Source organism: Megalopta genalis, chromosome 4 (genome assembly GCF_051020955.1).
Source record: "Megalopta genalis isolate 19385.01 chromosome 4, iyMegGena1_principal, whole genome shotgun sequence".
Classification (NCBI taxonomy): Eukaryota; Metazoa; Arthropoda; class Insecta; order Hymenoptera; family Halictidae; genus Megalopta; species Megalopta genalis.
Genome location: NC_135016.1, coordinates 23,571,788 through 23,587,909, shown reverse-complemented (window position 1 = coordinate 23,587,909; position 16,122 = coordinate 23,571,788). Strand labels below are relative to the sequence as shown.

At 40.2% G+C, this 16,122-nt stretch overlaps 1 protein-coding gene across 5 annotated transcripts; it reads right to left on the bottom strand.

Annotated features, from left to right (window-relative positions):
• Positions 1-354: 354 nt before the first annotated feature.
• Positions 355-6,732, bottom strand: LOC117223061 (uncharacterized). 5 transcript variants are annotated; one of them, XM_033475178.2, is made up of 21 exons: positions 6,498-6,732; positions 6,329-6,413; positions 5,540-5,660; positions 5,244-5,459; positions 4,914-5,157; positions 4,729-4,847; positions 4,537-4,663; positions 4,341-4,464; positions 4,050-4,250; positions 3,815-3,965; positions 3,625-3,750; positions 3,318-3,525; positions 2,991-3,235; positions 2,637-2,903; positions 2,484-2,559; positions 2,301-2,400; positions 1,911-2,211; positions 1,694-1,830; positions 1,433-1,612; positions 1,240-1,359; positions 355-1,157 (listed from the first exon to the last, which is right to left on the bottom strand). In XM_033475178.2, the coding sequence occupies exons 2-21, from the start codon at positions 6,389-6,391 to the stop codon at positions 729-731; spliced, it is 3,555 nt and encodes a 1,184-aa protein (XP_033331069.2). In that variant the 5' UTR covers positions 6,392-6,413; positions 6,498-6,732; the 3' UTR covers positions 355-728. The 5 variants fall into 5 exon arrangements, with proteins under 5 accessions (XP_033331069.2, XP_033331072.2, XP_033331071.2 ...); XM_033475181.2 differs by having other exon boundaries at positions 1,252-1,359; positions 6,329-6,732; XM_033475180.2 differs by having other exon boundaries at positions 4,056-4,250; positions 6,329-6,732.
• Between the last annotated feature and the right edge of the window lie 9,390 nt (positions 6,733-16,122).

Sequence of the window (16,122 nt, the reverse complement as noted above, 5' to 3'; positions counted from 1 at the left end):
AGAGAAGATGGACGTCCTCAGCTCAGTGTTGATACATCGATGATTCATTTTACCCGTAGGACTTGCTGGTGATATTATTTACGGAATAGAAATTCGCCAAAATTAGAAATCTACTCGCAATTGTATTTAATGCGCACAGATTCGAAGTAATTATATTGCAACATAATACTAGGTAATACAATGTAACATAATTATTTTGTGCCATTAATTATGCATCACCTACACAGATGTTGGTTGATTGAATAATATATACATATATGTGTGTATAAATTCATTAACACGACATTAATTCTATAGAAAATAAGTATACAATTAGCGAGGAAGAAGTTATGTTTAAGAAGTACAATGGAACAGTAAGAGGAGCTGATTATATTGTAATTTTTAATAACGTACAAGTACAGCATTAATTATTTAACATATTTTTACATTGAAATATCAGAAGTACGTCACAAGACTACAAGCTATGTCGATTAACGAAAAATCAATGTTTTACATAATATTCCATTGTATGACATCATTTTAAAATGTTTCAGATTTATCAAAGTCATTGTGTCTTTAATTAAACTCGCGTATACAGTTACAATTATTAATAATATTTGTGATTATACGTTGTGAATATATCTTATGTTTTTCTTGGTCGCTGTAATTTTTTCACTTCTTTAAAGCTACCTGGTGTCTTCTTTATAATTACTCTAGGTTATAATAAACTGATTTGTGCTTAGAATGAATTATTGTTTAGGTGTACTATCTTGATCTGCAAAATATTTAGTAGCATTAGGAAAACGTAAGGGATCTGGGAAATCTGGTGATTCGTATCTGAATGGATTCAAGCAGTCTCTAATCGCTTGACCAAATGCACGTCTGACACCAGGATCTACTGCGACAGCAACAGCAGCGCCAGCAACTTCTTCCACGCCTGCACGGGTTACACTTTCTCTGACTAAACGTTCCATGGATGCAGATATTGCAGAATGATTAGGCGTAGGACTAATCAATAACCGTGGTTTTTGTTGTTCAATTAATTTACGACGTTTGGTAGGCAGTGTGCCTAAATAGGCATCGCTGAATGCCCCTACACCTCCGCCGTTTGTCAAGCGTTGTATTTGCAACTGACGACGTTGCCTTACGCTATCCTGAGCAATGATTGGTACCCAGTCCTATAATGCAAAAAGTATTTTTTTTTATTTCCAATTTCCCCAATGTTCCAACGTAAATATATTTCAAAGCAGAGATAGCGACAGATAAATTTACTGAAGGTAATTGTTCGTGGTTTGGAAACGTCGCTGGAATTTCTTCTCCATCCTCTGGTGGAGGAATTTCTAAAGTTGTTCTTTCTTCCGCAGCTTTAGTCTCCATAGGCTATAGTGACATACATTTATTTACTATTTTCAAATCTTACTTTTAATTAGCAACATTTTTCTACGTAATTTACCTCTGTCTCAGGCTCTGATTCAGATTCTGAGTCTGAAAGTGTTGTCGGCATTTTGTATCTTAAAATGGAAAGAATATCGTCCCCAGGTTGTGGAGGATGTATCCCATTAGTAGAAGAAGGTATAAATAGTTCTTGCATCCAATATCGTAAAGTAGGTTCATAGCCTTGTAACCTCTCAGTCTAATCGAAACATAAATCTAGTTATTGCGTATTTAAACGTTGAATACGGGATTAATATATTAAACGTAGTACGTAACTCACCAAGAAACGTTTTATAATAGTTCTCAATCTCCTTACACCATCATTAAAGTGGAAATATCGGAGTACTGCGTGAAATTGTCTCCTCAAAGTCTGTAGAATATTGACAGTTTCTTGCGCAAATGTAATATTGCTAACGTCTTCGAGAAAACGATTGTATTAGAATACTGTTAGGAAAAACTTGTTTCGGTATAAGAAATTTATAAATATGCATACGAACCAACAGCCAACAGTAATTGTATAATATGTTTGAGATGACGTTGAAGCAAACATTCTATGGTTGCACAAACATCTATACCGACGTTATATCCATCATTACTATCTAATTCTGCTGACAGGCTTTGCAAATGTGGTTTAAGTTGTGTTAACAGTCGATTCACAGCCAGCTCTTGAAGTTCTTCTGTAGAAGCATCAGGAAAAGTGCGTACTAAAAATGTTAATAATGGCATTCTTTGATGACAAATTGGTTTCCAATCTCCATGTTGTAAACTCATGAGATCTGACATTGTCATATTTTGTACCTAATTGTTTAACAAAAAACATTATTCTGTGTTATTATTATATAGGACACTACAAAATATTCAATATAAATAACATGTTTGCTAATTACCATTAATGAGGTTAGGCTTAGAAGGAAGTTTTCTTCGGTAATGCTTGGACTCTGTGAACCAAACAGCATTGTGTAAGGTGTTTGTCCATAATTCAAAGCCCTGAGAAGTGAAAGAAAATGTTGATGTTATCTACATTTTGTATAATTAATCAAAATGTTACATAATGTAAAAAATCAACGAACATGTCTACTACCGATCCTAAGTTTGGTCTGGGCATATAGTAAGAATACCTAAAATTAATTTCGTCGATATCGGGATCTACAATTTAACAAGAAAATATACATTAATACCTCATATCGTAGTGTTTCGTTTATGTTATTGTAATGGTTACATACGTGTCTCATCTATAGCCCCTCCTAGTATCTGATGCACTAAATTCATAACGGGACTTGCACGTGATGATGATGATGATGGTGATGATGAAGAAGATGACGATGATGTAGAAGATGATGCTGCCGGTATCGATGTTGTATTAGTAGTTGTGGTGGTGTTCGTAGAATTAGTATTTGAAGTGGTATTTGTAGAAGTTGTGTTATTGGTAGTAGTTGTTGAAGTTGTATTTGTGGTATTAGTGTCATTGTTGGTAGTTGTTAAAGTTGTTGCTGAAAATAATTTTAATATTAATTTTACTTTATATAGGCACAACAGTTTACAACAATTACTTTTTAGTAGTTATTTTAATTATGTACCAGTTTGAGATTGAGGCGGAGTTTCAGTTGTAGACGGGTGATTTGATCGAGCTCTTTGTAACATAGAAGTAACTGTATTGGATGTACCAGATGGTGCTCGTCGAATATGATGCGAATTACAAGGAAGGAACGGATCAAATTCAAGCCCTTGGCCTATACTCATTCCAACATTTAAAGGATGTGCTTGTTGTCGCGACGTACTTCTAGTCTGCGTTGACGTGGTAGGATGAGTACCAACGTTACTTCTGAAATCGATAACAGCAATTAAACTTGATTAGAAGTCTAATTACAATTACGCTTCGTAAATAAACTATATTATGAACATACCGTGCTTGCGTACTTTGACCAGCATTTGTATTTCCATCGAGCGACGAAACTGTTTGTTGTCCTCCAGTTGGTAGACTTTGAGTAGTAATTGTGGAAGTACCAATACCACCTTGCATCACATGACCAGCGACAGCTTGTATCACGTTTCGTATAAAGTCAGGTGGCGTTGAACTCCAAGAAAATGCACCGGCAGGACCGCTTAGCCTTCCTATAAAGATAATGAGATTATACATTTTACAACTTACATACATTACAACTCGTAAATTGTAAAAATTACAGCGAAAAATATTTTTCATTCAGAACTTACCAGCATTGTTGTTGTTGTTATTAGTTTCACCAGGCTGTGTCTGTTCACTTCCAGATGCAGTATCCATATTACTTTCAGGACTAACTTCCATCACCACCATATCGTTCGGTAAGTTGAAAACTGCACCTGAGAAATAATTTTATTATTACACGAGACATTTTGTTTATTTTTAAATAAAATTATATTTTACCGAATGGAGATTGCGGTTGTTCTTGTTGTTGATTATTTCCTTCCGGATTAGTTTCATTTGTTTCTGTTTGGACAGCTGTACTTGCAGTTTGACTACTCTCTTCATTAGTATTATTGTTATTTGAATTTTGACCATGTATACTAAAATGGGTCTGCAAATATTATCACCATAAATAACTCGACACATTACTAGCTTAAATAAAAACATTGAAATATATAAATTTACTTAGCTGTACCTCTACCTGAATGGGGAGTCCAGGCTGTAAAATCGTTGATTGTTGAATAATAATCGGTCTGCATCTCAGATTTCTAGGTGGTTCTTGACTCATATCAACACTTATGTCGCTTAATGCATGGCAAGCATGAGACAAGTAATGTAAGCTTTCACTGACAACATTCACTATTCTCTGACTTTCTTCAACACTTCCGGGTCCTCCCTACACATATTGATGATGTTTTATTAGAAAGGATTGTTAAGTGTGCCATAATTTGTTTGCAACATTTACTGGAGAATTTGATATACTTACTCCTCGAGGTAATGCTCGGTCCTCTACCATAAGCTCGCGATAACGGTCGACATAAGTTCGTAAATTACGTTGAGTATCCATTAATTGCTCCAGCAGTTGTGCCATCATTGGAGGCCGCGCTGGTCTAGAAATATAATGAAAACGATATGTACAAATATGTATATATCATACTAGTAAGACTCATAAAAATCATTACTGCGATGCAGCTCTCTGTTGTTCAGATTGCGATGGTTGTGACTGTTGTGGCTGATTATCTGGTTGTGGCTGATTTTCTTCACTGGCATCGTTTGCCGGTGCTGCCTCCACATTGTCTTCGCTGCCACCTGTTTTTGTATTTTACAATTACATATGTAACATCGTTGTATACAGTTCCTGCTCGTGTACACACCTCTATATAATGTGACATTACTTGCTCCAGCTGCAGATAAAGCAACTGCAATTGCTGCGGCAATAGTCTCTGGTAATCTGGTGCCGCTGATTCCTCTGCCGTCATTATTACTAAAAGGACTGAATAATATACGAATTTATTGTACCGTAATATTTTACAATTGGCAGAAGTTTCTTTGTACTCACAAATGTTCTGTTTCTATTTGCTGTACATGCACTTGCTGAGCTAAAGGTGGCGGTTGGTTAGTTTCAGGCATAGCAGAAGTAGAAGAAGAAGAAGAAGAAGTAGTAGTAGTAGTAGTAGTAGTTGTAGTATTCTCTGCAGCATTCTGATCCGGAAGTCTTTCTATGAGCGCATTTGCACGTTGTAGCATTCGTTCTGCCAATAGCAGACGGCAACGCGATAGACTGTTGCTCAGTTGAGGTACTGCTAGTGGAATTCGATAAAAATTTGTATAAATAAAGTATCTTCCCCTAAATATGGATTGTACCATTCAAGAAACCTAATAATCGTACCATGTCCTTCGACCATCTCTGCTGGTACTGCCATTGCACCCACATACATGGCATTACCATGCATTTGTGTTCTAGTGACTCGGTAATGTGTTCTTTGTGGATTTTGCCAAACTGGTACTCCAGGACTTTGGCCTTGACCTTGAGCTCCATCGTTTCTTCTTTGACCAGGTTGCGGTGGTGCACGTTGCACCAAATGTATCACTTTTCCATTAACATCTATGTAACAAGCATTCAAATTACCACGCAGCCCTAAATTCTTTTTACTTTCATAATTATAACAAAATAATTTTTTTTACCATAATCAATTAACTTTTTGTCATCTTGAAGGACTCTACCACAATAAATAAGTCTTTGTGAGTCTGCTGGTAATGCAACTGATTCTGCTATGTGTTCTTTGAAGCCTCGTACAGTAATTTGCTTTGAAATATACAAATAGAAACAATTTATATATATATATATATATATTGTATATCCATTCATTTGTAGTATATTGTAGAACACATTTTGCTGCATGTACTATCTTGTTTGGTTTTGCCACATGGTAACGACCAATGAATAATTAATTAATTTGTACGATACGTAATTCTATAATTATGTCAAATTGATACAACTAGATTTTATGTTGTTGTATAACCTAATTTGTTAGTACATCAGAAATCTGTATCTTGTGTCAAAAGTAAAATAGTTAAAACTTGAATAAATTTGCCCGATGATATATATTGCAACAAACATATAGATTATGTGCATTACCGAAGTTCAAATTCATATATTATTAACATAACGATTTCAGTAACGATATATTGGAATGCGTAAATTATAATAATGCAGAAATCCATGTAAGAGGTTAAAGGTAAAGAACATTTGGGCTTAAACATTACAAATTACTTCATAGTATGATATATACGATCAGCAAACGTCACTGTCTGCATAGTAACAGTTTCTAAACGGGCGAGTAATACCATAAAAGGTAGCAATATCAAATTCTGAGAATCTTGCAGCTAGTAATGCATATCGCTGAGAAGTCATAAACATGCAGAGATGGAAATTCGTTGGCATGAAAAATGCAAAGGAGGAAAAGTACTTACGTCGTCTTCCAAAGAAAAAGCATGATTTTGTGAATCCAAAGTCTTTACTGTTAGGTCAATCATGTTTGATCGGCCTTAACTGAAGCTACAAGATCAAAATTTTGGAAAAACTAATAATACTATCGAAACGGTGACTACGCGTAAGACGGAATTGTCTTGCAACACTCACGCAAGCACGCAGGTACAAGAACTGCGAACGACAATTAGTCACTAACAAGCTAGTAAAAAGAAACGTGTAATACTCGAAGCACGGAGAATTATGTTTTCCTTTGCGAATCGATCGAACTTTACAATGAAATTACGTAATAAAATTCTATCGCGTCGATTTTTATCGTTTTTTTTAAAGGAACCGAACGTCGAAATTTCACAGCGACAGTCGACACGATACACGTTATTTTACCCAGAATTCGCTTTACCAGCGACACCATGGGCGTTGCCAATGCATTGGCAAAATTATTCCCTAGACATAGCGCGCCCACAGAATATCCTGTGACGCGTCTAAGAATCGATCTGAATCATCATGATTCTGCAATACCGACAATTTTATTAACGGCGGAATTTGCCAGCATCCCGAAATATATTTCTAAAACTCGTTCAAAATTCTTTCTCTTTTCCGTCAGTGGTTGAATAAATTGTTGGTTGCAACCATTACGTAACATGAAGTTTGCAGCTTTTCAGTTATTGATGCAGAAAAACTGGTTCTTCTTTCCTTGCACATTTTCAGTTCTGTAAATAAGTCTTTTATCGCATCGTGACACATGATTCAATTGGATAATTTTAAACGGAGAGAAGATCGTTGCATTGGACTAACATATCACACCAAGTTCCATCAAATACGAAATGAAAGTGCACAAGGTCTACGCTCGGGTCTTCGACGGGTGTTTTAGCGAACGGAGATATTGTAAATTTCTGTTTTATCGATATTATTGGTTTACTATTTTATCGACAACGTCGATGTTGATTAATTATTACTATTGGCAGACAGTATCTCGTCTGCGACAGAAGTATCTGCACTCGATACTACAGAATAATTCGAAATCGTTGCTACTTTGTACGGTAGATGGTGCCACACGTCGTTATTAGTCCGTTTCAAATTGTATTTAATTCCATATTAATCTACAATTTGAACAACCAACAATTTTGATTTATTTTTTAACACGCTACCGTATACTCGTTCATCTAATAAATTTTATCGTACTTTTCGCAATTAAAGACATGCGATAACGAATTCAAACTTTGTATTCAGATATACACGAGAATAATATTTAGCCATATTGTACCATTTAATGGTACAAAACTTCGAAAATCAATTGTTATCACATCAATTTGCTCCCAAAGAAGACGAAGCATGAAATCGTGCCATCTCGTTCGTTTCTTCCCTTCACGATTTTTCTCTTATTCTTCTTTCATATTTAGATACCAGAGTATTACCACATTCGTGCGCATAATAAATAAATACATTCAGCCGTGTCGTAAATCATTTTCGTTTCTGCGAAATGGACTCGTAAGGCCCGAGCTACCTGATAAATAGCAACGATTCGCTTCGAATAATACCGCTTGCATAAACGATTAAAACGCAAACAATATTTCTTTTATTATCGATAAACAACGTTGACACGTTACCATTAAATATTACAATGTCTACGCGATGCCTAGGTATTCCATAAACGATCGGTAGTTAATTCATAGAATATCGTTGGTATTCGATGTTCTCGTTATTTTATTTACACGCTTAATTATTATATAAAATAACGTAACCCAACCGGTGTAACTCAAACGCTATTATATCAAATAATCGAGTCGTTTCACGAGATTACGGATTACATATGCTCCCGTGGCCAACAGATCGGCCAAAGTGATTTACAACTCGATTATTATTACAAATTATCGTCGACGACGACGGGGACCTCGTGAGTCTCGTTTCCAAATATCTTTGTCCGCGATTTCTTTTTTTTTTGCTGGCATTATCCGCCACGAGCGTGGATCGATCGATAAACATGGATCGTAATCAGGGACGAACAGTTCTCGGTGATCGTTTTTGGCGGAGGATCCGTGCTACCGTTGAACGCAACGAAATCCAGAGATCGGGCCGGAGACGGGCATCGCGTGATCCACGGCGCGGATGAAAAAGAGAAGCGGTGGAAGATTCATGGCAGGTCGATCGCATTATTCAGATTAGGGCATCGACTGAGCCACACGAATATGCGAGAGTACACGCGTTCCTTTGTATGCGTATGCACGTGTACATGCTTATATCGGTGGAAGATAATACGGCCGATCGTGCACCACAGAAGAATGTTAATGGTGCTTCAGTTTTGTATGCAGGAAGTGACGGCGCGTCTCGCCTCATACCGTAGCGGGCCCCGGCGCCCCGGCGTCCGAGCAGAAAAAGGCCCAATAAGACCGATAGAACTGAAAAACCGAGAAATTCACCCGTAGCCGTGTCGGACGAAGATAAGAAAGATGCTTCTTTTAAATCCCATCATAAACATACTGAGCCCAGGGGCTCTCAACATTCCGAAAAAAAAATATTCGTTCCACGCGGTTCTCGGTCGGCTCTTTTTACAATTATCCTCGATCTTTGTCGAGGCTCGGTCTCGTTTCGCGCTAGAGCTATCCACGATCGATTTACAGTCGGCCGGCCCCTTCTCTCGCAATCACCGTGGGACATTTTTCATAGCGAAATTTTTAAAGAACTTCGACGTTCGGTAATCCCAGCGTTAAAATTGCACCGAAAACTCGAGCTTCTTTTTATATCGGAGATACGCTGGCCGGAGCTGCAGCTTCCCAATTAAGCAGCTATCTCGATTCAGCATATTTCGCATATTCTTGCTAACGTATTATCTCGTTTAGATCTCGACGATAACCGTAGACTGTAGAAAAAATGTGTAGAAAATAGATATACCTTTTTTATATATAATAAATATTTCTATTTTACTTTATATTAATTTTAGCCCAACATTTATTAATAATTCTCGAACTATCAGTTCCAATCATTCGATCGTACGTTTTGATTATTCTTAGCTTATTACGCTGTAACGAATCGTCCCGATCACGATCATTTCTAATCATCCATTTCGTTCGGTAACTTCAAGACCATGACCAAAATAATTCTATCTTTCAATATTATAAATTTACTAATACGTACAATTATCTGATCTTATTCCTCCGACGTTTATATCATTGTTAACAACTGATTTACATTGGTAGAACGTTGATCTTGTATTTTTTTGTAAATGTATCGTCGAGTTCACCGCGATCGATACCTGCCTGGCACGCGAATTAATCACCGTTCGATTTACTCACATTTTGGTGCTCGGGAGCTCGGGATAAATGATTCTATACCATCGATCTATTTTTATAAATCGTCCATATTTCGAGCTCGAGTTTCATCGCTAAAATAATCGACGCTTTGTAAACATTTCAGCGATACATTTCCCTTACAATCGCGGTCGAACACGCGGATTAGCGCGTACCAACGTCTTGCCAGCCGACGAAAAGAACACCAAAGTGTTCACAGAAATGTAACGATACGTAATTCGCTCTCGTTGCGACGCGTCGCAACGTCCGACGATATTCTTGCGAGAAAATTGGACGATCGACTCGGATCGAATTGAAAAATCGAATTCGCCCGCGAACGCCGCTGCAAGCGTAGCAAAACGTACCGCGTTTCTCTCTCGGCACCCGAAACGCGCGTCAATTTCACAGCGTTCGCGGTTCGATCGGTGGTCGCCGCGCGAAGAGAATCATCGCGTATCACATATCGGCGGAGCTATTCGCGACGAGCGCAGCCTCGCCGCAATTTTCCAGCAGCTCGTCGTAGCGCCGCGCTTCTCGCCCCGTTTCTCGCGGCGGCCACGGATTGCGTAAGGAAAGCGATAGAAGGATCGCGAAGAAGGTGAGATCCGTGAAAGAATTCGAAACAGTGAGCAGAACTTTGACTATCTTCGCGCCACCTTAATGTCTCCACTTACTCGAAACTGCTACCGGCTACCGCCACCTTTCCCGCGTCCTCCTCCCTCCTCGGCACCGCCGTTCCTCTTTCTCGTCGAAGAAAACGAGGAGTTCGCGTGCGTGCCTCGAAGCTATCCAACAGGGAGGAGATCCAGGGAAGCTGGGGAGAAGGGATAAACCAATATACCGAGGCCGGTAGCGAAAGACTGCGTGACACGTCGGACGCGTGCGTGTGCGTTGGCGCCAGGCCGCATTCTCGCATTCGTTAACCAACACACACGCACGAGCTAGTTCTCCCCGCAGCTCGTGCCTTCTCCTCCCCCGTGCCTTCGCCTCCCTGGTGCCACCCGATCGTCGCCCTGGGCCCCCTCGCCCCGGACCCCCCCCCCGCGATATTAAGAGCGGTCACGGATCCCAAATTTGCCATCCGTGGAGGAGGGCGGGACATCGATTTGTCCTCGTCCCGTTTGCACGCCACCGGTACGTGGCCGAGATGACCGGTTTCTACCGGCGCGAATCGGTCGGCAATCGTCTTTCGGAACGAAGCAGTTCACGAGAAAAGAATCGTCATCCAGCCTATCGGGCGAACCGATACGCATTGTCTTCATCATCGGGCGGTGATGTAATTTCCGTTCACCCGGGGCACGTCGCCGTCGGACCTAGCTCGCGGCCCCGTTCGACGTTCGGGCCGACGCTCGGCACCGCGACGCCCGTATTTCGCAGCGTTCGGTATCGGCATCGGTATCGGGGATTCCTGATAGCAGAGGCCAAATGTAACGGTTGCGTCGACAATTTCTATCGAATCGCCGCGTCGTCGTCGTCGTCGTCGTCGTCGTCGCGCGCTCGAATTTCGCCTCGATCGCTGGCAACGAAACGATTTGAAACCGTGCGATTTGTTTCCGTGAGAACGAACGTGCTTGGAAGAATGCCGTTATTTTTGATTCGATTTCATCGGAGAAACGCACGGGATAAAGGATTTATCGTTCGTTATAGGATTATTGTAGGACCGAGAATATCGGGCGGTTCGTTCGCGTATTTCTTTATTGATATCGTTCGTTATTTTACGTCGGCGCGAATGATCTTTTGTATTTGTGGATTCAATGGAGTTATTCTTATTCTTCGCCTGAATCGTCCACATTTCTAAGTCTAAGTATTTTATCCGCTAAATTTCATTCGATCGAGAACGTTGAGACATTTTTATTCGGGTAAGTACAGCGAATTCTTCCTAATCGATGCTCGGGTTGTGTACAAAAATGGACAATTAGGAAGAGGAGATACGGTTATTAATTATTAATCAATCGTTATACGGTTGTTCGAGCAACTGTAAAAATAATAATATATCTCGAATAATAATAATAATCTCCTCTTCCCAAATTGTTCATTTTTGTGCACTGTCCGAGCGTCGATTAGGGAGAATTTACTGTACATGCTTATCTAAAAGGCCTCTGTAAATAAAAAAACAATTTCATACGATAAATCGCACAAAGATCATGTCGGATACAATTTTTCGCACAAATACCACGAATTAAACAATGTGTTAAAGGATTACAAACCAGAAGCCTTTCGTCAGTTACTTCCTCGATCGCTACATTAACCAGAGAATTGTTCTTATTTTTTGCCAGTAGATTTTTCGAAATACATTTCTTCTAGACAGTCGCCTCGTTTATCCTCCACATCGATCTTCTAATTATGGGATACATTTGCGTTACAAAAAACGTGCGACGAATCTGGAACGTGCAAATATCGCGTCACTGACAGGCACACTTGACGAATGAAAAAGAGCGGATGACACAGCACGGATCACATGTTACCATCGTTTTTCTGTACTGTGACCTTGACCCATCCATCGAAGGTCAAGCGTATACGACCGTCTAACAGAACGTTCCGAATCCCGACCATTTTGTCTGAAACATTGTCTCGAAAAATGCTTCCTTTCTAAGATAAGACCCATTTTTCGAAGCTCGTGGCTCGGACGACGTTCGTCGAAAAAAACGAACAAGCGGTGCTAGAAAGAAAGTCCTATGCTGTCGATACTGTTCAACGAAAAATAAGGTGTTCCATCGAGGAAAATTGCGCCGATCGCGATCGTCGAAGCGAAGTAATTCAGTAAATTCAGTAAATTAAGTAAATTCTCTCTAATTCGCGCCCAGGTCGTCCATTCTTGTGCGCGATCTGAGCGCGAATTAGGGAGAAATGACTGTTCTTCCTAATTTTCTTTCAGCTTGTAAACAAGAATGGACAATTTAGAAAGAGGAGATACGATTATTCGGGCCTGGCACCCCGTTTTGACAATTGTTGAAAATCGGCAACTATAAAATCGAGCCGCGAGGCTCGAACAAGCGTGTCTCCTTTCTCCAAATCGTCCATTTTTGTTTACAAAGCGATAGAAAATTGGGGGAAAATTTACCGCACAGCCTAGCGTTCACGAAAAATCGGGACATCCGGTCGCAGAATTTCCTGCCCGATTTATCCCGCCGTTCTCCACGGTTTCGTCCCGCGACGCGCGTAATTTCTTGAAACGCTCGCGTCCGTCTTTGTGGTCAAGGCGAGATCCATTTAACGTCTCTCCGGCCGATAGAACGTGAGACGACGTTGCCACGGAATCCGCGGAACATTAATGATACGAGCCGAGCGTAAAGTCACTCTTAAAGACCCCGTCTCCGACGGCGATGATACACGCTGTTTGGAATTCATAGAGGTGAAACGCCGTGGCAGCGCGATGCTGCGCGAAAACGCGACGCGCGTATATCGTAAATATATTTGCTTTCGCTTCAATGAACCAAGAAGGAACGTCCGCCAGTCGAGGCCGGTAATTAATCGGTATCAGTTTACAATGAGCGAAAGGGAGTGTCGAGAGGGTGCTTGTCACGATCCCGTAATTAATATCGGCCACGGGGTTAACGAGCGAATTGCGTCAAATAAATTCTCGTCGCATGCTGGGGCTTTCTCGATTAAATGTGGAAGATCATCGAGATGCGGAGGAGCATCGAATAAACACAAATCCTAACGACGTTTCTTCTCGTTCTATTTCATTTCCGACGATACGGCGAAGTGTCCCTGATTTTGTTTCAGCTTGTAAACGAAAATGGACAATTTGGAAGGAGGAGATCAATCGAGCCTCGCACCTCGTTTTTATAATCGTTGGCAATTCGGCAACTATAAAAACGAGCCGGAAGGCTCGGATAACAATTACATAATAGTAAATAAATAATAATAAAATAATAATTTTGTTTACAAGGAAAATTCGGGGGAGTTTACTGCGATGCCCCGTTATTTACTCCGATTCCACGAAGAAATGCGCAGGATAAATGATTTATCGTTAATATAGGATTATTATAGGATTGAGAATATTAGACGCTTGTTCGCGTCTTTCTTCATTAATATGTTCATTATTTTAATCCAATGCGATATTCCGATATTCTTCGTTCAACTCATCTATTCCTGAATCGATCGCCGCGTCTGTACTTCATCCTCTAAATTGCATTCGATCTAATTGCTAATCTCGAATATTTATCGCATATTTACAACAGAAACGATCGTTTCTCTGACAAATGCGTAGTCCTACAAATTTTTAATAGCACCTCCGAAAGTCGGACGTTCGACGTTACCAACTTTCATCCTCCGCGATATTCTTTTCTGGCGCGATTAACCCATTGACTGCCACGCAAATTTAGCGCGTTTTGCCCTTGTCACGGTTTTATTTGAAAGAAAACACGAAGTTTTACAGAATATAATAATATTAAATTACTGATATAATATTGCAATGGCATTTACAGTATTTTTATTGAAAAATCTCTACAAAAATTCTCTACACTATATACATTTTTCATTCATCCTTTCCAATAGTTCCTAACTCGAATAGCCATTTATAGGCAATCTAAAGTTGCAGCACTCACTACGAGATATCTCGTAGCTGGCAGAGTTTTGGTAGAGAAGCTTGCTACGAGATATCTCGTAGTTGGCAGGGTTTTCGTATCGACGTCGATCTTAATTCGATTTTTCGACATTCTCGGTGCAGCTACTAAAAAACAGAAATTCTTCTCCTCCGGAGCTCGATCGAGGCTCCAGTCGACTTTCATCGACGTACAGCGTGCTTCTCTCACGAACGCAGATGCAATCGCATCGTTTCAGAAGCCCGTCGCACGTGTTCCGTGAAACGTCTCGTAAAATTCGCGCGTCGAGTATATAAGCCAGCTTCAACGCCGCATTAAGAAATAGTCGCATCCGTTTTCCTGTCGCATGTTCAATCTCCGCGGAGATCGGTAGTCTCGCAGACGACGCTGGAAATTGCAACGATGAGAATGATAGCGACCGGCGGTAATCGTTTCGCGATAACGTGAATCGATTCTGACCGTAAGAATTCGATTCGCAAGAACAAAAAACCAAGCGGACGGAGATCGCGACTGTACGAAACTTCAAACAATTTAACGCCAGATTTACGGAACCCGTCGAAACGACGGTTCATCAATTTTTTCGTTTACGATCACAGTAATGTCTCTCTAATCGACGCTCAGATTGTCCATAAAGACGGACAATTTGGGAAGAGGAGAAACGATTATTCGAGTTTTGCGGTTCGTTTTTATAGTTACGAATTGTCAACGACTATAAAAACGAGCCGCAAGGCTCGGTCGCGCACAGAAATGGAATTTAAAAATTTAGGAAGAGGAGATACGATAAATCGATCCTTGCGGCTTGTTTTTATAGTTGTTGACAATCGGTAACTAGAAAAACGAGCCGCAAGGCTCGATTTATCGTATCTCCTCTTCCCAAATTGTCCATTTTTGTGCACAATCTGGGCGTCGGTTAGGGAGACATTACTGTATCCATATCGTAAAGATACATCTATGAGTTATTTATTCAATGTATATGTTACTTACGGCAAATGTTACAATATAACACTTCTTAAAAATCAGAATAAACGTCTCATTGTCACTTTTATAAACAGCTGTCTTCCGTGCTCCGTAAATCTAGCGTTAACAATAAACCTACCAAGCAGTAATACTGACTGGCATGTACTGCTTCACAAAAGTGAGAGCTTAAACTTGCTCCAATAATATAACTTATTCAAGCGTTTTCCACGGAAGAGTCTCGGAACTTCTCAGAATTGCAAAATAAGAAAGCGGTCACTTTGATCGCGGTAGGTTCAGCGTTAATAATGTCGATGTATACGACTCTTAAACTTTCGAAGCTCGTTAACACGTTCCGTGCCACGTGTACCATCGATGGTACACGCTTGCATGTTTACTCAGTGAACTGAACAAATTGTTTACAAGAAATTTAGAACCGAAGAATCAATTTCCACCGCAAGAATGGGCGTTGACAAGTTTTTGTTACGTTGTTACGTGTACGAGAATTAATAATTGCACGTAATACATCAAGTTTTAGTAAAATATCAAAGTGTGAAGATTCGAGTAAAAAAAGCTCGGCACGGAACGTGTTAAAGAAGCAAAAGTGTTTCCATTCGAATCGCGTTTACTGCGATCGATGATCCACGGTGTACCGATAATCTGGTCGTTGCGTCTTTCATCTCGATTCTACCGCGTCTTGAAATAAAAAGAAAAAGCAACATTTCTGCACCGATAGAATATATAGCATTTAGCGATCACGGTGTTCCTAGCAAAGGTTCTGCGATCGATCGATTTCGAGAAAGCACGGAATGATCGCCGGTGGATGACGCGTTAACGGGACCGAGCCTCGTAATGCGGCGCATTCAAGTTCGCTCGCGCGTGTGTAGGTCGTGCAAATATAGTTGATTAACGGAGTGGAGGAAAAGCTTCATCTCGGGCCGACATTCCGACGGAGCGTTGCTCGATGGTTCGTCCAGTTTCAGAAATCCGTCG